The sequence below is a fragment of the Oncorhynchus tshawytscha genome, linkage group LG25, assembly GCF_018296145.1.
Source record: "Oncorhynchus tshawytscha isolate Ot180627B linkage group LG25, Otsh_v2.0, whole genome shotgun sequence".
Classification (NCBI taxonomy): domain Eukaryota; kingdom Metazoa; phylum Chordata; class Actinopteri; order Salmoniformes; family Salmonidae; genus Oncorhynchus; species Oncorhynchus tshawytscha.
In genome coordinates this window covers 30,692,112-30,713,588 of record NC_056453.1, presented here as the reverse complement: position 1 = coordinate 30,713,588, position 21,477 = coordinate 30,692,112, and the positions used below count along the sequence as shown (strand labels likewise).

Here is a 21,477-nt window from a genome sequence, read left to right as displayed (position 1 = left end):
GGATAGAGGAAGGGAGGGAGGGAGAAGGCAGAGGATGCATGGAGGGATAGAGGAAGGAGAGGGTGGGAGAAGGCAGAGGATGCATGGAGGGATAGAGGAAGGAGAGGGAGGGAGAAGGCAGAGGATGCATGGAGGGATAGAGGAAGGAGAGGGGGGAGAAGGCAGAGGATGCATGGAGGGATAGAGGAAGGAGAGGGAGGGAGAAGGCAGAGGATGCATGGAGGGATAGAGGAAGGAGAGGGAGGGAGAAGGCAGAGGATGCATGGAGGGATAGAGGAAGGAGAGGGAGGGAGAAGGCAGAGGATGCATGGAGGGATAGAGGAAGGAGAGGGAGGGAGAAGGCAGAGGATGCATGGAGGGATAGAGGAAGGAGAGGGTGGGAGAAGGCAGAGGATGCATGGAGGGATAGAGGAAGGAGAGGGTGGGAGAAGGCAGAGGATGCATGGAGGGATAGAGGAAGGAGAGGGAGGGAGAAGGCAGAGGATGCATGGAGGGATAGAGGAAGGAGAGGGAGGGAGAAGGCAGAGGATGCATGGAGGGATAGAGGAAGGAGAGGGAGGGAGAAGGCAGAGGATGCATGGAGGGATAGAGGAAGGAGGGAGGGAGAAGGCAGAGGATGCATGGAGGGATAGAGGAAGGAGAGGGAGGGAGAAGGCAGAGGATGCATGGAGGGATAGAGGAAGGAGAGGGAGGGAGAAGGCAGAGGATGCATGGAGGGATAGAGGAAGGAGAGGGAGGGAGAAGGCATATGATGCATGGAGGGATAGAGGAAGGAGAGGGAGGGAGAAGGCAGAGGATGTATGGAGGGATAGAGGAAGGAGAGGGAGGAGAAGGCATATGATGCATGGAGGGATAGAGGAAGGAGAGGGAGGGAGAAGGCAGAGGATGCATGGAGGGATAGAGGAAGGAGAGGGAGGGAGAAGGCATATGATGCATGGAGGGATAGAGGAAGGAGAGGGAGGGAGAAGGCATATGATGCATGGAGGGATAGAGGAAGGAGAGGGAGGGAGAAGTCATATGATGCATGGAGGGATAGAGGAAGGAGAGGGAGGGAGAAGGCATATGATGCATGGAGGGATAGAGGAAGGAGAGGGAGGGAGAAGGCAGAGGATGCATGGAGGGATAGAGGAAGGAGAGGGAAGGAGAAGGCAGAGGATGTATGGAGGGATAGAGGAAGGAGAGGGAGGGAGAAGGCAGAGGATGCATGGAGGGATAGAGGAAGGAGAGGGAGGGAGAAGGCAGAGGATGCATGGAGGGATAGAGGAAGGAGAGGGAGGGAGAAGGCAGAGGATGTATGGAGGGATAGAGGAAGGAGAGGGAGGGAGAAGGCAGAGGATGCATGGAGGGATAGAGGAAGGAGAGGGAGGGAGAAGGCAGAGGATGCATGGAGGGATAGAGGAAGGAGAGGGAGGGAGAAGGCAGAGGATGCATGGAGGGATAGAGGAAGGAGAGGGAGGGAGAAGGCATATGATGCATGGAGGGATAGAGGAAGGAGAGGGAGGGAGAAGGCAGAGGATGTATGGAGGGATAGAGGAAGGAGAGGGAGGGAGAAGGCAGAGGATGTATGGAGGGATAGAGGAAGGAGAGGGAGGGAGAAGGCAGAGGATGTATGGAGGGATAGAGGAAGGAGAGGGAGGGAGAAGGCATATGATGCATGGAGGGATAGAGGAAGGAGAGGGAGGGAGAAGGCAGAGGATGTATGGAGGGATAGAGGAAGGAGAGGGAAGGAGAAGGCAGAGGATGTATGGAGGGATAGAGGAAGGAGAGGGAGGGAGAAGGCAGAGGATGCATGGAGGGATAGAGGAAGGAGAGGGAGGGAGAAGGCAGAGGATGCATGGAGGGATAGAGGAAGGAGAGGGAGGGATGGGTTGGAATTAATGAGGAGCCCCCAACATGGCAGTCAACAGTGATTTTTCACACTCTGTTGTCTCTAATTACCAGCCTTGATGACGCTCCTAAATTCAAACAGACTGATATAAAACGCATGCTTGGAAACAGAGGTATTTTAGCCACGGATGATTTCCCCCTGTTCCCTTGTTTTCAATCTATTATTATTTTGTATTTTTTTACCTTTCTCTCCATTCTTCATTCTCTTCTTGTATTTTATTTTCACCTTTCTCTCTGTTCGTCATTCTCTTCTTTTCTTTCTTTCTTCCCTCAGTCTATCTTGGCGCCTGGTAAATTGATGAGGCTTTTCAAAGCGAAGAGGAAATACGGAGTGTGATTTTATTATTCTCATTAACCTGCCTCACAGAGCAGAGAGAAAGGGATGGAGAGAGTAGGACTGCCAGGAGGGAAGGAGGGAGGGAAGGAAGAAATAAGGGATGTAGTGGAATGGAGTGAGGTGAGAGGGAGGTAGGGATGGAGAAATGGATAGGGAAAGAGAGAATAGGACTGCTAGGAAAGAGGGTGGGAGGGACAGAGAAAGAGAGAGAAGGAGTGTGGAGCTACAGAGGCTACATTGCAATACTTTAGGAGGAAACTTGTCCTTGTCCTTGTATTTATAATTCAGGGACATTGATGAATTAATGATGGAAGAAGAGCCCTCAAGAGTCAGAAAAGATGAGCCGTTCTTTCCTGTGCTCCGTACTGCCTGATGCATACACACTATATCTCTAGGGTTTACCTTCACTTCCATCACACTGACTCTCCTCCACTGTTATGGAGAAACACACTCCCAACAACATAACATAGTAAGTTCTGTCTCCTCCATCCAGATTGTCTTCATCCATTCTGCATCCAGTCCTCTTAGTCTGGCTGGAGGTACGGCTGAGTCACACGAATGGATGCAATATTTGATAGGGTACATTTGAATTTATATCTGGAGGCTGGTTTCATAGCAAGGTCTGTGTATAGGGGCATCAAAAATAATTAACATTATAAATGGTTTGCAACAACAGTTAAGCAATTCTATAGCATTACCCGTGAATTCCAATGGTGATTTTTAATACCTATTTCTATGCTAAATAGCATTTAATGCAACTAAGAATTCTGCATGCATTTTGTACATTGTGTATGCAAATTGATTGTAAACATTCCAACATTCCATACACTCTCCGTCCTTAAGCACAGTGCTAATTTGTGGAATCACAACTACAGTATAATCTCTGCAAACATTGAACATCAAACACACCTGTAGTGCCTTCCACACATATATATTCTTGTACATACCAATACATTCCCATCACTAAACAAATCTGTCCATAGATTGTCTTTATTTCAAATGTGGATCTAGTGCCATGTCTCTGTGTAGGTAGCTAATCTAAAAAACATACACAAAAGCAGAACAGGAAATGGGTAGCGGAGATATATTCTTTAGTAAATCATTTTTTTGATGCATTTAAAGCGACAATCAGCAGTTGTTACATCCATTTTTGGTCTTATAAATGAATGATATATATCCATTGATTCTTGAAAAATATAACTTATAAATGACTCATGAGCTTAGTTCAACTGTCGTACCCCATCAGAACCCAAAGTATAAACTTGTTTTACTCCAATGTTTGTTAACAAAGTAAATGTAAACAAACACACTTCAAAACATCTCCCTCCCTCTCTCCCTCTCTCTCTCTCTCTCTCTCTCTCTCTCTCTCTCTCTCTCTCTCTCTCTCCCTCTCTCCCTCTCTCTCTCTCTCTCTCTCTCTCTCTCTGTCTCTCTGTCTCTCTCTCTCTCTCTCTCTCTCTGTCTCTCTGTCTCTCTCTCTCTCTCTCCCTCTCTCTCTCTCTCTCTCTCTCTCTCTCTCTCTCTGTCTCTCTCTCTCTCTCTCTCTCTCTCTCTCTCTCTCTCTCTCTCTGTCTCTCTGTCTCTCTCTCTCTCTCTCTCTCTCTCCCTCTCTCTCTCTCTCTCTCTCTCTCTCTCTCTCTCTCTCTGTCTCTCTGTCTCCCTCTCTCTCTCTCTCTCTCCCTCTCTCTCTCTCCCTCTCTCTCTCCCTCTCTCTCTCTCTCTCTCTGTCTCTCTGTCTCTCTCTCTGTCTCTCTCTCTCTCATTGATGCACACATATTTCCCAGTGTTTGTTTTGTGTAGCTAGAACAGAAGGGTTGTATGGTTATGTGATAAAAACTGTTTGCTGCTTTATAAGTAAACATACTTTGATTTAAAACTCTAAGTCTGTGTTTACACAGGCAGTCCAATTCTGATCTTTTGCCCAATTATTTGTCTTTTCAACAATCAAATCAATTATTTTACCAATCATTTGGCAAACTATCATAATTGTGCTGCCTGTGTAAATGCAGCCTGAGGCACTTAGATCAAATGATCGCCACCTCAATAGCAAGAGTCACTGAAGCTCGTTTGGCACGACCACTGTTGACTGGCACGTTGACTTCAGAATTAAGCCATGCGTGTCTGTGTTTGGCACACATTATTCAGAAATGATGTGAGACATGACTGTGTGATGCCAGCGTTTGGGAATGCACGAATGGAAGTAGATATTCATCCTCAAGAATAAAATAAAGAAAAAAGTGAAGGAGAGAAAGAGGCTCCTTGCGCCTAATTGGGTCTGAGGAAAATGTTTCATTTCCATTCCTGAAAAGAAAAGCACCAAACACCAATGCAGCTTTACAACTCTGTTCTAGCTACATACACTTACCATCTTCTACTTGGATAGAGTAACCGTTCCACTTCCAAGGATTGTTTTTCCATTTTTTACCAGGTCATTCTTTTTTCACTCCTTATTATTTTTTAAACCACTTAATTATTTATTGCGTTAATTAGTGTTGTCAGTTTGCGGCATCTTGGTTCGGCTTTGTGGAAGAATGACATGTTCAGAACAGACTCAAAGAAAAAACACACACAGCACAGACTCAAAAAACACATCACTGTCAATTAAGGGTCTTCGGCTCCCTTCCCTCGGGCGTCCTCAGCTCTGCCCGAAGAAACCGCTGCCACTTCAACTTAAACACTGTTAACATGCACTGACTGACGACAAGCTAAAAATACACACACACACACACACACACACACAGATTGGCTTTTTTTGTTTGGTTCGTGTTTAGTTGTTGTAGTATTGATTTGTTACAACTTGGTATCTGTAGGATGATGTAATCACCAGTAACTTAGCAGAAGCTGATAATAATGTTGGTTCTTTCCTAAAAACAGTTCTGAGGCTGTAAGAACATAATAACTATGTGGATAAATAAGCAAGAATACCTTAAACTCACTAAAACAAAAGACAATCTCTGTAAATGCAACATAAATATTATTTAAACCTGTCTTAAAAAACTCACTGGTTGACTGTTCAATGAGTGTTTTCCGTGTCTCTGTATAAGTACGTGTGTTTGTCTTTCTGTGTGTGTGTTTGTGTGTGTGTGTGTGTGTGCATGCATGCGTGTGCGTGTGTGTGCATGCGTGCATGCGTGCGCATGTGTGTGTGCGTTCATGCGTGTGTGTGTGTGTGTGCATGCATGCGGTTGTGTGTGTGTGTGCGTTCGTGCGTGTGTGTGCGTGCGTGCGCGTGTGTGTGTGCATGCATGCGTTCGTGTGTGTGTGCGTGCGTGCATGTGTGTGTGTGCGCGTGGAGAGCAAATTAGATGCAGTCTGGTTTCCTTCCATGGAGATGTGACCCATATGACCTCCAGGTCTCTCTTAACCTGTCTAGCGGAACCCCCCACAGCCAGTGAAATGTCACCACCAAGCCACAGAAAAACACAGCCATTTTTTCCAGCCAAAGGGAGGAGTCACAAAAAGCAGAAATAGAGATAAAATTAATTACTAACCTTTGATGATCTTCATCAGATGACACTCATAGGACTTCATGTACATGTATGTTTGTTTGATAAAGTTCATATTTATATAAAAAAATCGGAGTTTACTTGGGGCGTTACGTTCAGTAGTTTTAAAACATGCAATTTACAGAAATACTACTAATAAACATTGATAAAGACACGACTATTATACATGGAACTTTGGATAAACTTCTTCTTAACTTCTTGCGTCGCGCCATCCCGGATCCGGGATCGTGAATACAGCCTCAAGCTCATTACCATAACGCAACGTTAACTATTCATGAAAATCGCAAATGACATGAAATTAATATGCTAGCTCTCAAGCTTAGCCTTTTGTTAACAACACTGTCATCTCAGCTTTTCAAAATATGCTTCTCAACCATAGCAAAACAAGCATTTATGTAACAGCTAGCGCAGCTAGCATAGCATTTAGCATAGCATTTAGCGTTAGCATCAGCAGGCAACATTTTCACAAAAAACAGAAATTCATTCAAATAAAATCATTTACCTTTGAAGAACTTCAGATGTTTTCAATGAGGAGACTCAGTTAGATAGCAAATGCTCAGTTTTTTCTGAAAGATTATTTGTTTAGGAGAAATTGCTCCGTTTGGTGCGTCACGTTTGGCTACCAAAAAAAAACAAAAATTCAGTCTTCAAACCGCCAAACTTTTTTCCAAATTAACTCCATAATATCGACTGAAACATGGTAAACGTTGTTTAGAATCAATCCTCAAGGTGTTCTTCACATATCTCTTCATGATATATCGTTCGTTGAAAGCCTCCTCTCTCCTCTCAATCACTGGATGACTGCGTGCAGCTTGTAGATTACGCACCAATTTAGACAAAGGACACCGGGCGGACCCCTGGTAAATGTAGTCTCTTATGGCCAATCTTCCAATGATATGCCTACAAATACGTCACAATGCTGCAGACACCTTGGAGAAACGATAGAAAGGGCAGGCTCATTCCCGGCGCATTCACAGCCATATAAGGAGACAATGGGAAACAGAGCTTCAAAAATTCTGCCCATTTCCTGGTTGAAGTTTCATCTTGGTTTCGCCTGTAGCATGAGTTCTGTGGCACTCACAGATAATATCTTTGCAGTTTTGGAAACCTTAGAGTGTGTTCTTTCCAAAGCTGCCAATTATATGCATAGTCGAGCATCTTTTCGTGACAAAATATTGCGCTTAAAACGGGCACGTTTTTTTATCCATAAATTTAAAGAGCGCCCCCTATATCCAAGAAGTTAATGCAACCGCTGTGTCAGATTTTTTTTTTTTACTTTCCGGAGAAAGCAAACCATGCAATAATCTGAGTACTGCCTTTAGACAACAAAGCAGCCAAAAAGATACCCACCATATTGGGTAGTCAACATTACTCAGAAATAGCATTTCAAATATTCACTTACCTTTGATGATCTTCATCAGAATGCCCTCCCAGGAATCCCAATTCCACCATAAATATTTGATTTGTTCAATAATGTCCATCAGTTATGTCCAAATATCTTCTTTTGTTAGGGCGTTTGGTAAACAAATCCAAAAGCGTGTTCAGGTCGTGCCGATCGTCGGAGGAAAAGTTCCGTTACAGCCCTTAGAAACATGTCAAACTAAGTATGGAATCAATCTTTATCAATCTTTAATCTGCCATATGAGTTCTGTTATACTCACAGACATCATTCAAACAGTTTTAGAAACTTCAGAGTGTGTTCTGTCCCAATTTACTAATTATGGCTGAGTAGCAGGCAGCTTAATTTGGGCACGTTTTTCATCCAAAGAAAGAAGTTAATTTCCGTTACACTTTACTTTGTAAAGCACTCGTGCACCACCATTCTCTTTCACACACACACACACACACACACACACACACACACACACACACACACACACACTAGGGTAGAATACTGTCCCGCTATTTAAAAAAATTTCCATCCTGAGAATAAATCCCCTTTCTCCCGGGGTAACCTGGTATTTCCCACCGAAACCGCAAGTGTCATTCAAAAGCATTATAAATCATATAAAGATTTCTGGATTTGTTTAGAGCTTTGATCAGCATGAACATTCCAACCTGATGCTACCTGAGCCTGATGAGTCATATATTAAATACATTGAATGAGCCCATGCCCAAAAAAGCCCAAATGATTGTGTCGTTATCCAAATACATGATATAAGCTACTGCACATTACACGGGACAGAAAAACATAAAAGCCCATAGATGTAGCTAGCTATATGCTCTCTTGGGTAAATACATTAAACTAGCTCCAGTAGGCTAATCTTTTTGATTGTGAACTGTATTACTGTACTGTATTGTACTATATCATTGGAGGCTGCTGAGGGGAGAATGGCTCATAATAATGGCTGGATTGGGGTAACATGGTTTTCATTGGTTTGATACCATTCCATTCATTATACTCCATTCCCTCTAATTATTATGAGCAGTTCTCCCCTCAGCAGCCTCCACTTAACCTCTAGCGTCGAGCAATCCCGTATCCGGGAGCATAATTATAGCCTCAAGGTCATTACCAAAACGCAACGTTAACTATTCATGAAAATCGCAAATGAAATGAAAGAAATATATTCACTCACAAGCTTAGCCTTTTGTTAACAACACTGTCATCTCAGATTTTCAAAATATGCTTTTCAACCATAGCCACACAAGCATTTGTGTAAGAGTATTGATAGCTAGCATAGCATTAAGCCTAGCATTCAGCAGGCAACATTTTCACAAAAACAAGAAAAGCATTCAAATAAAATAATTTACCTTTGAAGAACTTCGGATGTTTTCAATGAGGAGACTCTCAGTTAGATATCAAATGTTCAGTTTTTCCAAAAAGATTACTTGTGTAGGAGAAATCGCTCCGTTTTGTTCATCACGTTTGGCTAAGAAAAAAGTCAGAAAATGCAGTCTCTACAACGCCAAACTTTTTACCAAATTAACTCCATAATATCGACATAAACATGGCAAACGTTGTTTATAATCAATCCTCAAGGTGTTTTTCACATATCTATTCGATGATAAATCATTCGTGGCAGCTGTGTTTCTCTTCGAAGCAAACGAAAAATACACGCAGCTGGAGATTACGTAATAATTGCAACGGAGGACACCAAGCGGCCACCTGGTAGATGTAGTCTCTTAAGGTCAATCTTCCAATGATTTGCCTACAAATATGTCACAATGCTGTCGACACATTGGGGAAACTAAGCTCATTCGTGACCCATACACAGCCATATAAGGAGACATTGGAACACAGTGCATTCAAAATCTGGGGCACTTCCTGTATGAAATTTCATCTTGGTTTCGCCTGTAGCATTAGTTCTGTGGCACTCCAGACAATATCTTCGCAGTTTTGGAAACGTCAGAGTGTTTTCTTTCCAAAGCTGTCAATTATATGCATAGTCGAGCATCTTTTCGTGACAAAATATCTTGTTTAAAACGGGAACGTTTTTTTATCCATAAATGAAAAGAGCGCCCCCTATATCCAAGAAGTTAACTGTATTATATTGACAGGAATTACGCATATCGTTCAAACCATGATAAAGCAGACGAGAACCTGCGATTCTGGTGCAGCACATGCTGCCTACAAAGTTACCGGTATAGGCAAAAAAAACATGTTTTATTTTTTAAATATAATAGGGCATCTTTGTATAACTAGTAGGCTGACTCATATACTGTATAGCCTACTTTTCATAATATTTCCCCTGATGTTATAACTAACTCTTCTTCCTCTCTCTATTGTTGCTTCATTCCTTCCATGCTTTCAACAGTTTCATTGTCCTTACTTTCATCGTTCTAATGACATCCTTGAATAATATAGGACTACAATTAGATGCAGAAGGCTTTCACTTCTCTTCATGAAGATTTAATGGTTATGGGGCTGAATAAATTACTGCTAGAGCCTACCACCATCGTGAGCTCGCTCTTCTTTCAAACTACCCGTGAGTTCTATTGGCTGCTGTATTTAACATTCAACAAAAAAAGAGCTTGCGTTCCTCTTTGAATAGTCTACTGGTATAAGAAATGCAAATAAAATTATGTCCAGCAAGCCATTCTAGTCTAGCGTTTCCTGCATGGGACTCCAAGAGCTAAGGAGCCTTTTTTTAAAGAGAGGCCAGCGGAGCACAGGTGTGTGGGTATTGTGCAAGAGACAGAGACTTCAAGTTCGAAGTTTATTATGCGTAACCCATCATTAATTAGCTAAATATAAGGCATAATGTTAATACGGCATTGAATATATTACCTGGAAGAGGTAGGCTAGGCCTGTATATTGCTATATATCAACCTAGAACAGGGTTATCTATTTTGGATGCAATGTGAATGGGAGTTTATGCAGAGAGAGAAAGACTGCGAACAACGATTTTAAGCAATGATGACCGAGTGGTAGGCTGTTTTAACACTGTACAGCTGCAATGAAAAATGAATGACTCTTTACAATAAAAAAAGAAGGTGACTCCCGAAATCCAGAAGGAGATGGGTAAATTAGTTACACATTTGGTCTTTATATTACTGTTTCAAAGGCTATGCCGCAGCAAATGTAGGCCTACCTGTCACAAGAAAAAAAACGTTACCATGATGAGATCTACATGCACTGTGAACTGCGCTCTGTACTGAGATGGGCTGTCTGTCCCCACCCTGAGCTTTGATTCATCATGCAGAGGCTGTAGAGAAGCCAGATTTAGACATTGCATATCATTTAACAGTTCCATTTTACACCATGCTGTTCATTCTGTTCATATAAATAATTTATTATAATTTACCGGTTTCTCGCAGTTATTTATCCCGGGAAAAGTGAGTGGTTTTGGGCGTTAAATCCCAGTAAATCTTGGTTACCGGGTTCCCGCCATTCAGCACAACCCTAATGGGGACCAGGTTCATCCCAGTCAACCCTTTTACGGCTATTTATTTCCTTTCCTCTTTCTCTGCAATCTTCAAAGCCTGAACGCCTCAATGTGTATGCAAATCACAGGCAGCCGGAGCACTAGGATATTATACTCAATCTCAGAGGCGCCGTTTTGCTTTGTAAGCACTAAACACCCCACTAGGGCCGGGGAGGATAGAAACCAGGCTCCTGGAGAATGGGATTAGGAGTGAAGGAGAGGGGGAGAGGGAGCGATATATGAAATAATGGGATGGAGGGATGGAGTTCGGGCACTTGAAAGGATGGATTGAGCTTTGCCTTCCATGCCTCTGTCCTTGTGGCCAAGATAATTGAAAGAAGAGAGAAAACATTTAGGAAAAAGAGGGGGGAGATGTTTCAGGAGGATAGATGTTCCTTGTATTGACACATTGTAAAAGTCTTGGGTCGAAGGTCATGTAAGATATCTCATAGCATCAAATTGCCCAATGTTGGGACACTGAATCTGAAACAATGTGGCTTTATGAGAAAACTGAATGATCGGTGTTCCAACTGGATCTACTCCAGCCTCTGATTCTGATCCTGTACAAGCTTATTGTCTTCTGTTTGATTCAATCTTATTGTCTTCTGTTGAGGAGAGGAGTGATTCATATTGTGCCAGATGGAAGGAGATCATTTAAAATACACTGACTGTGATTCCAGCTCTGACTTTGAGCATTTTGATTGTGTGTGTGTGTGTGTGTGTGTGTGTGTGTGTGTGTGTGTGTGTGTGTGTGTGTGTGTGTGTGTGTATATGTGTGTGTTTGTGTGTATTTATTTAGTGTACATCAAATACATTTAGTGTATATACTCTGAAACTCTTAAATGAAGGAAATGAGACATAGTCACAAAGACATTTTCCTTTCTCTTCACATCCATTATCTGGTAACATGTCCTGACTTGCCATAAGACGTAGTCCAGTGTCCTCACTGGGTTCCTGGTGATGAGTTAGGGGAGATAAGGCTTTGTTCTCCTCAGCCCTCAGTAGGACATATTCTACTACGGGAACTGTCTTTCCTCCTTAATGCTTTTTAATTCATAATTCATGAAGTGGGAATGCAATGCAGTGTCTTCACTTGGTCCAAACTACATATTTAAATATAAAACAACAAGCTTCAATAGTATTTTCCCTATATAACTACATTGGAGTTCCTACTCACCAGAAGCTCTCATTATTTAAAAAAGAGCATTACATACATTTACATTGTAGTAATTTAGCAGACACACTTATCCAGAGCGACTTACAGTTAGTGCATTCATCTTCAGATAGCTAGGTGGAACAACCACATCACAGTCATAGTAAGTACTTTTCTCCTCAATAAAGTAGCTATCAGCGAAGTCAGTCCTACTAGGAAAAGACAAGACACAAGTGTTAGTTAAAAAAAATATATGATTATTAAAAAAGTTATATAGTGAGGTAGTCACTATGTTGTAAAAATATCAGACTTAGGCATTGAATGGGATGCCAAACCTCTGGTAGGCTTGCTGGCAACATCAGTTGTTTTAACACATCACTTGTTCTTCAAGGCACAGTTGCCTCACCATCAGCCATAATGTCATGTACTCAGTTAGATGTCCCTCTTTAGAGAACCCCCTGGAAGGTTCTTTCTGGTAACACCATTGGGCGGTTTTCTTTTTTCCCCCACAGTTAGCCATTATGCAGCTATGACATCAAATCAAATCAAATGTATTTATATAGCCCTTCTTACATCAGCTGATATCTCAAAGTGCTGTACAGAAACCCAGCCTAAAACCCCAAACAGCAAGCAATGATGGTGTAGAAGCACGGTGGCAAGGAAAAAACCTAGGAAGAAACCTAAAGAGGAATCAGGCTCTGAGGGGTGGCCAGTCCTCTTCTGGCTGTGCCGGGTGGAGATTATAACAGAACATGGCCAAGATGTTCAAATGTTCATAAATGACCAGCAGGGTCAAATAATAATAATCACAGTAGTTGTCAAGGGTGCAACAGGTCAGTACCTCAGGAGTAAATGTCAGTAAATCCCTCCTCAAAAAATCACAGTCCTTATTTCCTCCTGGCAGCGTACTGTCCAGCTTCTATTCATTAACAGGACACTTCCCTCCATGCCTCACAGTTACAGTGTTCAAACTAGCACCTTGAATAATGTTTACTTCATGGTTATGATTTTTTTGTTGTTTCCCAACATCATTATTTACAATTCGTCTGATTGAGTGAGGTGTTTTTCGTGATCACTATTATTTTTTCCTCAACATCATTACTTACAATTCATTTTTATTGAGGTCAGACACAGCAGAATAAGGTTTGAAATGCCATTTACCGTTAAACTAATCAAGATGGAGTTTGTTTCTCTCTGTCTTACCCTTATGTATCGCCAAGCTATGCAGCATTGGGGTGGAGCTTTACTGCCCCCTAGTGGCATTGTTATTAATCACACACTCATAGAAAAACAATGACTAAAATGGGTATCCAATTCAAAACAGTGTTCCGTGATTTCTGCGATTAGGTAGATGAGGTGTTGTTACACTTAATGACGTGAGAGACAACCTGAGGTGGTGTTGTGTGGGTCATTAAATATGTTCTGTTTTATAAGTATTATTTTACTCTGTCCTCTCTCTCTTTACCCCCCACCCCCTCCTCCCAAACACACCCTGTCACTGCACTAACTCTGGTGTCTCTTCTCCCCGTCTCGAGGTGTGTGTGTGTTAACCAGTGTTTGGGCTGTCCTACAGGCAAGGGTCCAGAGACCATATTTGCTGGTCAGAACCTGAACGATAACGAGTGGCACACGGTGCGTGTGTTCAGGAGGGGAAAGAGTTTGAAACTCACCGTAGATGATCTTCAACCTGTAGAAGGTACAACCTCCCTCTCCCTAATTCAATGTCTATGTTTTATATGAGTGTGATACTTTTCAGGACAGTCCTTGGGCCCCTTGTAGGTAAGACACACAGTTTGACTATGGACTAGATCAGACAAAGTTGGATCTAGTCCATAATGTTTGATATACAATCGATCATTTTGGGGCTAGTTTCCCAGACAGAGATTAAAACTAGTCTTGGACTAGAAAGATATTTCAACGAATATTCTCCATTGAACATGCTTTGTAGTACAGGATTAGTCTTAATCTGTGTTGGGAAGCCGGCCCTGTGTGTATAACCCCATTGTATTTCACATACCTTTCTACTCGTGGACAAGTGTGGCTCCAGACCTTTAGGAGGTGAGAGTGGCATGTGTCCTGCTGGAGACATGAATGACCTCCCTCCACCCATGTCTCCCCCCTCTCACCCTCCCTTCTGTCAATCAAAAGGTCAAATGGCAGGTGACCACACCCAGTTGGAGTTTCACAACATTGAGACGGGTATCGTGACGGAGAAACGATTCATGTCCATGGTGCCTTCCAACTTCATAGGCCACCTCCAGAGCCTCTCCTTCAACGGCATGGCCTATATAGGTAGGTAGCCCAGAGGTTAGAGAGGTGGACCAGTAACTGGAAGGTCAACGGTCCATGTCCTGGGCTGGCTGTTGGAAAAAGTGGGACTGAACTGGCTACTGGAGGTTTTCTTGTGTCGGATCACTAATACTAATAATGTTGTGCCCTTAACCCCAGAGGTGTGTATGAGACAAAAAAATATACTTACAGTATCTATTCTATTTTTCCTGTAGACCTGTGTAAGAACGGTGACATTGACTACTGCGAGCTCAACGCCATGATCGGCTTCAAGAACATCATTGCTGATCCGGTCACGTTCAAGTCACGGTCGAGCTATTTGGCTCTGACCACCCTGCAGGCCTACTACTCTATGCACCTGTTCTTCCAGTTCAAGACCACCTCGTCAGATGGACTCATACTGTTCAACAGCGGGGATGGAAACGACTTCATTGTGGTCGAGCTGGTCAAGGGGTAGGTTGTCAAGACATACTGTAGGTTAGTCATTCATATTGAAGGATTGGGCGGGTTGTGTGTGTTTGTGATTTTGGAGTGTGTGTACGCAGGTGTGCACGAGTGTGTGTCTGCATCATTATTCATGCAAATGCCTTTTTCCAGCTACCTGCACTACGTATCAGACCTGGGGAACGGAGCTCACCTGATCAAGGGCAACTCCAACAAGCCCCTGAATGACAACCACTGGCACAACGTCATGATCTCACGAGACACTAACAACCTCCACACCGTCAAGATCGACACCAAGATCACCACCCAGACCACCATGGGAGCCAAGAACCTGGACCTGAAGGGTAGGCTTTCTGGGGCTGGGGGTTTATGTTCTCAACATACTTTATACTCTGACGGAGGTTGGCACTATTGATATTACGTTGGGGTACAGTGTCTCAGAGGAGCCAATTGACTGTTACTGGTCTGCTGTTTGACAGGGTTAGTGGATGTTTTTTAAAGAAGATCAGAGGAGAGTAAAATCAATGTTACATTGAACTATGAAGTTATCTATCAATGGAATTACTGTATCACAAGGCCCATCACTATATACTGTACAGGCACAGTGCTATGTTTCTAGTCTAGAACTGAGAATATGCCTTAAAGTATGCCTCTGTTCCCGGATAAATATATATATATTTTTTAAATCCGGGAACAGAGGCATACTTTAAGGCATATTCTCAGTTCTAGACTAGAAACATAGCACTGTGCCTGTACAGTGTATACAGTTTATATCATTAGCTAATATTCTCCACCAGGGGTCAGTGATTCCACACTAGTTCACTGTGTTCTACTGAACAGCAACGCATCAATATTTCTGTTCTTTACCGTTGTCATTCTGAATAGTAGAAGTAATGCTGGTTGTATTATAGACACCAGTTATCACCTCATCAGTGATATATTAACCCTTCCTGTCCATTCGTATGCCCCCTCCTATGTACTTACTTAATCCTCTACATTCCTATGAAAAATATAAGGTTTCAGTGAGAGAGCACCACTGTTGCCTATCTGCTGCTTGCTTGGAGATTGGGTTCCCTGACAGGCCACTATCCTTCATCTTTTTCCTACCCTGTCCTTCACAGGTGACCTGTATATTGGTGGCGTGGCCAAAGAGACGTACAAGGAGCTTCCCAAGCTGGTGCACGCCAAGGAGGGCTTCCAGGGTTGCCTAGCATCGGTGGACCTGAACGGACGCCTCCCGGACCTGATGTCGGACGCCCTGGCATGTGTGGGCCAGATAGAGAGAGGCTGCGAAGGTAAACACACACACACACACACACACACACACACACACACACACTAGAGTAGCCCGACCTCTTCTTTCTGTTATGGGTGGAAATGAATTGATAACATTAAGTGATTTGATAATAATCAAATCAAATCATAGTCAAAGTTGTTGCTACTGTGACATTGTGAATGTTTTCCTCTCAGTCATGTTTATTTTCTGTGCCCTGGACCACACATGGTTTTAAAATACAGACAATCAACTTGAGGGTTTTTTGCAATTTGATTTGACATCGGTGATCTCTCCTCTAAGAAGACTTCTGCAAGGCATCTTTGCTGGTTACAAATTGAGGAAACGTAGACAATAACTTGCCTGAAATAAAGTGTATTACACATTCTAAAATCCTCCAGCCTTCTAAAGGGGAATATATTTTGGTCACACATTATTTGGATGTAGATCATCTACAGATGGTCATACTATCAACAAACTTTCTCAATTGAAGTGGCTATGAAAGAACCATTTTCTTCCCACACACCAGAAACACACTTTCCCTGATGCTGTTACCTCTGGCCTTTCTTCACAACTTCACGCTCTTTCCCATCATCCTCCTCACCTAACTCATTAACAGACCTTTCATTTACTTCTCAATGATGTGAACACTTTTCCCACAGTCCAGGTGTCTGCTCACCTGTACGCCCCCCCCGCCACACACACACAGAGACACCAACACGGTCATGTACACCGACCCACACACCGAAGCAACAATATCAACACCCTTTGGCACATCATCTACCATGTTAACATCCATCAAGTCTGTTGGTAGGCTGTTAGAATACATCAAAAGCTGCCAGTCCTCTACCCTCGTCAGTTCGGATTCTTTTGGCTACAGGATAATCAGATTACTGTCGCTAACAACATTTGTATTGTTAGTGTTATCCCATTCTACTGCACTGCTCTGCCCTGCTCCATACACCCCCCACCACACACCACACACACACACACACACACACACACACACACTGTGTTCCTTGCATGCTTAGTCTGAGTGTTTGCCAGGAGCAATCCTCTTGAATTATGGATGAGAATTTTGTTGCATAAATGAATATAATTTGACCTTCGTCTGCATTCCAAATAACTCCCTAACCCCTGTATAGTATACTACATTTGATCAGGCCCCATAAGGCTCTGGTAAAATGAATTACACTATATAGTGAATAGGGTGCCATTTGGGACACAGCGTTAGCATTGTGTTTGCACCACTTTCAAAGTCAATATTTGATGTATTTGTCAACGTCCTTCTCACTTTGGTTTTCATTTCACATTTCAAAATATCATCCTCCTCCACTCTTTCCCTGTTCTATTTTTCTATGTATGTAAGGACAATGCTATGATTTTTGTCTCTCCCTGTTTTAACGTCATCGTTGTTTTTTTGTACCCAGTAAACTCGGGTAGCTTAGGAATCTGTTCCACAGAACTGCAACAGATAATAATAATACAGGATAATAGAGGTATAATATTCTGCAACAGAGTACAGGATAATAGAGGTATAATATTCTGCAGCAGAGTACAGGATAATACAGGTATAATATTCTGCAACAGAGTACAGGATAATACAGGTATAATATTCTGCAGCAGAGTACAGGATAATACAGGTATAACATTCTGCAGCAGAGTACAGGATAATACAGGTATAATATTCTGCAGCAGAGTACAGGATAATAGAGGTATAATATTCTGCAGCAGAGTACAGGATAATACAGGTATAATATTCTGCAGCAGAGTACAGGATAATACAGGTATAATATTCTGCAGCAGAGTACAGGATAATACAGGTATAATATTCTGCAGCAGAGTACAGGATAATACAGGTATAATATTCTGCAGCAGAGTACAGGATAATACAGGTATAATATTCTGCAGCAGAGTACAGGATAATACAGGTATAATATTCTGCAGCAGAGTACAGGATAATACAGGTATAATATTCTGCAGCAGAGTACAGGATAATACAGGTATAATATTCTGCAGCAGAGTACAGGATAATACAGGTATAATATTCTGCAACAGAGTACAGGATAATACAGGTATAATATTCTGCAACAGAGTACAGGATAATACAGGTATAATATTCTGCAACAGAGTACAGGATAATACAGGTATAATATTCTGCAACAGAGTACAGGATAATACAGGTATAATATTCTGCAGCAGAGTACAGGATAATAGAGGTATAATATTCTGCAGCAGAGTACAGGATAATAGAGGTATAATATTCTGCAGCAGAGTACAGGATAATACAGGTATAATATTCTGCAGCAGAGTACAGGATAATACAGGTATAATATTCTGCAACAGAGTACAGGATAATACAGGTCTAATATTCTGCAGCAGAGTACAGGATAATACAGGTATAATATTCTGCAGCAGAGTACAGGATAATACAGGTATAATATTCTGCAGCAGAGTACAGGATAATACAGGTATAATATTCTGCAGCAGAGTACAGGATAATACAGGTATAACATTCTGCAGCAGAGTACAGGATAATACAGGTATAACATTCTGCAGCAGAGTATAGGATAATACAGGTATAATATTCTGCAACAGAGTACAGGATAATACAGGTATAATATTCTGCAGCAGAGTACAGGATAATACAGGTATAATATTCTGCAGCAGAGTACAGGATAATACAGGTATAATATTCTGCAGCAGAGTACAGGATAATAGAGGTATAATATTCTGCAGCAGAGTACAGGATAATACAGGTATAATATTCTGCAGCAGAGTACAGGATAATACAGGTATAATATTCTGCAGCAGAGTACAGGATAATACAGGTATAATATTCTGCAGAGTACAGGATAATACAGGTATAATATTCTGCAGCAGAGTACAGGATAATACAGGTATAATATTCTGCAGCAGAGTACAGGATAATACAGGTATAATATTCTGCAGCAGAGTACAGGATAATACAGGTATAATATTCTGCAGCAGAGTACAGGATAATACAGGTATAATATTCTGCAGCAGAGTACAGGATAATACAGGTATAATATTCTGCAGCAGAGTACAGGATAATACAGGTATAATATTCTGCAGCAGAGTACAGGATAATACAGGTATAATATTCTGCAGCAGAGTAGGATAATACAGGATAATACAGGTATAATATTCTGCAGCAGAGTACAGGATAATACAGGTATAATATTCTGCAGCAGAGTACAGGATAATACAGGTATAATATTCTGCAGCAGAGTACAGGATAATACAGGTATAATATTCTGCAGCAGAGTACAGGATAATACAGGTATAATATTCTGCAACAGAGTACAGGATAATACAGGTATAATATTCTGCAGCAGAGTACAGGATAATACAGGTATAATATTCTGCAGCAGAGTACAGGATAATACAGGTATAATATTCTGCAGCAGAGTACAGGATAATACAGGTATAATATTCTGCAGCAGAGTACAGGATAATACAGGTATAATATTCTGCAGCAGAGTACAGGATAATAGAGGTATAATATTCTGCAGCAGAGTACAGGATAATACAGGTATAATATTCTGCAACAGAGTACAGGATAATAGAGGTATAATATTCTGCAACAGAGTACAGGATAATACAGGTATAACATTCTGCAGCAGAGTACAGGATAATACAGGTATAATATTCTGCAACAGAGTACAGGATAATACAGGTATAATATTCTGCAGCAGAGTACAGGATAATACAGGTATAATATTCTGCAGCAGAGTACAGGATAATACTTAAGTGAAAATACCTGAGAAGCCGGTGTTTGGAGGTTATATTGAAACAGGTGTTGTTGGCAAACCGGGTTGCGGACATATTCAAACAATGATTTACATATTTTCATTCAAAACGTTATTTTGAATAATTTATTCATACTATTTCATCCTTCCACAAGATATAGTCCCGACACACAAATCCAAGGTTGCTACCCAAGCCGGCTGGTCGTTTGTTCTATTGGTTCGGTTGCCACAGATGCGACCCAGTTGTTCAGTCTTTTTGTTCTGTGTCTATGGACACGACCTAGTCATGTGTTCTAAATGTTCCATTGCCATACTGGCTGCCAGCGTTCTTATCCCTTGTTTGCTAGCTCACCAATTACAGCTAAATAACTTACAGTCACGTCAAACAGTGCAGCCAGAATAACAGCAAAGTAGATGCATTTGTTTAATCTGTTTTCTAGTGACATTTATTTGGATACATCCATAGCGATGAGCTAATGAGGCGCAATTTCGCCTGGCGTAGAAAATGTGCTCTCTCATCAGGACACTTGTTCAGAGGAGCTAGCCAACAACACAGCTAACACACTCACTTCAAACTGAAGCTATAAAGACCGCAAACTAGCTGCACTTCGTTCCGTTTGACCTGTTTTCTAATGCTAGTTCTTTGCATATATCCATAAAAATTATGCTGATTCATGATTTCGACAGGCAGAGAAATGCTGCCTTCCTGTCTCTCATCCCGAATCCTGACACGTTCATTACTATGGGACATCTGGAGATCGAATTAGAATATTGAAACAATGTTGCAAATGTTGGAGAGACAAACAACAAGGTTTATACAAATCTCCTGCTGTTGTAAATGAAATGCTTGTCTAAAAGAAATGTGAGAAAATGTCTAGATGCATTTTATAGTGAAGATCAATTTTATAAATTGCCTGGCTGGGCTGATGAGACAGTGGATTGCACAGTCAGATGGAACATAGTAAATAGGCATTTTAACATTATAGATTTAGCCGGTGGTGACTTGTGGACTAGACACCGGCTGGAATGCGGTTTTAACCAATCAGCATTCTGGATTAGACCCAACAGTTATACTTGTCTGCAGCAGAGTACAGGATAATACAGTTATTCAAGCTTCCAAAGGAAGATACACAATAGGAATAGACACATAGTGGAACAACTCCGTGTAGGTCTGAATGACTAAATCAAATCAAAGTTTATTTGTCACGTGTGCCGAATAGAACATGTGTAGTAGACCTTACAGTGAAATGATTACTTACAGGCTCTAACCAATAGTGCAAAAAAGGTGTTAGGTGAACAATAGGTAAGTAAAGAAATAAAACAAGAAAGGACAGTATGTGATTTCCAGTTGTTGTATTATTATAGTTTGTATTTTATTTGAGTATTAAACCTCCCCCACCCCACCTCTCTTCAGAGCACACACATATATGTTGTTGTATTATTATAGTTTGTATTTTATTTGAGTATTAAACCTCCCCCACCACACCTCTCTTCAGAGCACACACATATATGTTGTTGTATTATTATAGTTTGTATTTTATTTGAGTATTAAACCTCCCCCACCACACCTCTCTTCAGAGCACACACATATATGTTGTTGAATTATTATAGTTTGTATTTTATTTGAGTATTAAAACTCCCCCACCACACCTCTCTTCAGAGCACACACATATATGTTGTTGTATTATTATAGTTTGTATTTTATTTGAGTATTAAAACTCCCCCACCACACCTCTCTTCAGAGCACACACATATATGTTTTTGTTTCTGCAGCTTTTTTGCTACATATACATACAGTTTATATATCACACTTTACATATACATACAGTTTATATATCACACTTTACATATACATTCTACATACGTGGTACTTTTATATATACAGCAATCCAATCACATAGCAATAATACATTACCGAACATGTGATTGTATTTCTACTAAAAGTACATT

The 21,477-nt window shown here is 41.5% G+C and overlaps 1 protein-coding gene across 23 annotated transcripts in view; it reads left to right on the top strand.

Annotated features, from left to right (window-relative positions):
• The window catches only part of nrxn1a (neurexin 1a), a 616,431-nt gene that overhangs the window by 290,516 nt on the left and 304,438 nt on the right, over positions 1-21,477 (top strand). For all 23 annotated transcript variants that reach the window (XM_042306235.1, XM_042306230.1, XM_042306233.1 and 20 more), the window contains 5 exons: positions 13,322-13,444; positions 13,897-14,040; positions 14,253-14,490; positions 14,635-14,825; positions 15,603-15,776. In XM_042306235.1, the coding sequence (XP_042162169.1) occupies positions 13,322-13,444; positions 13,897-14,040; positions 14,253-14,490; positions 14,635-14,825; positions 15,603-15,776 (870 nt within the window). The remainder of the gene's footprint in view (positions 1-13,321; positions 13,445-13,896; positions 14,041-14,252; positions 14,491-14,634; positions 14,826-15,602; positions 15,777-21,477) is intronic.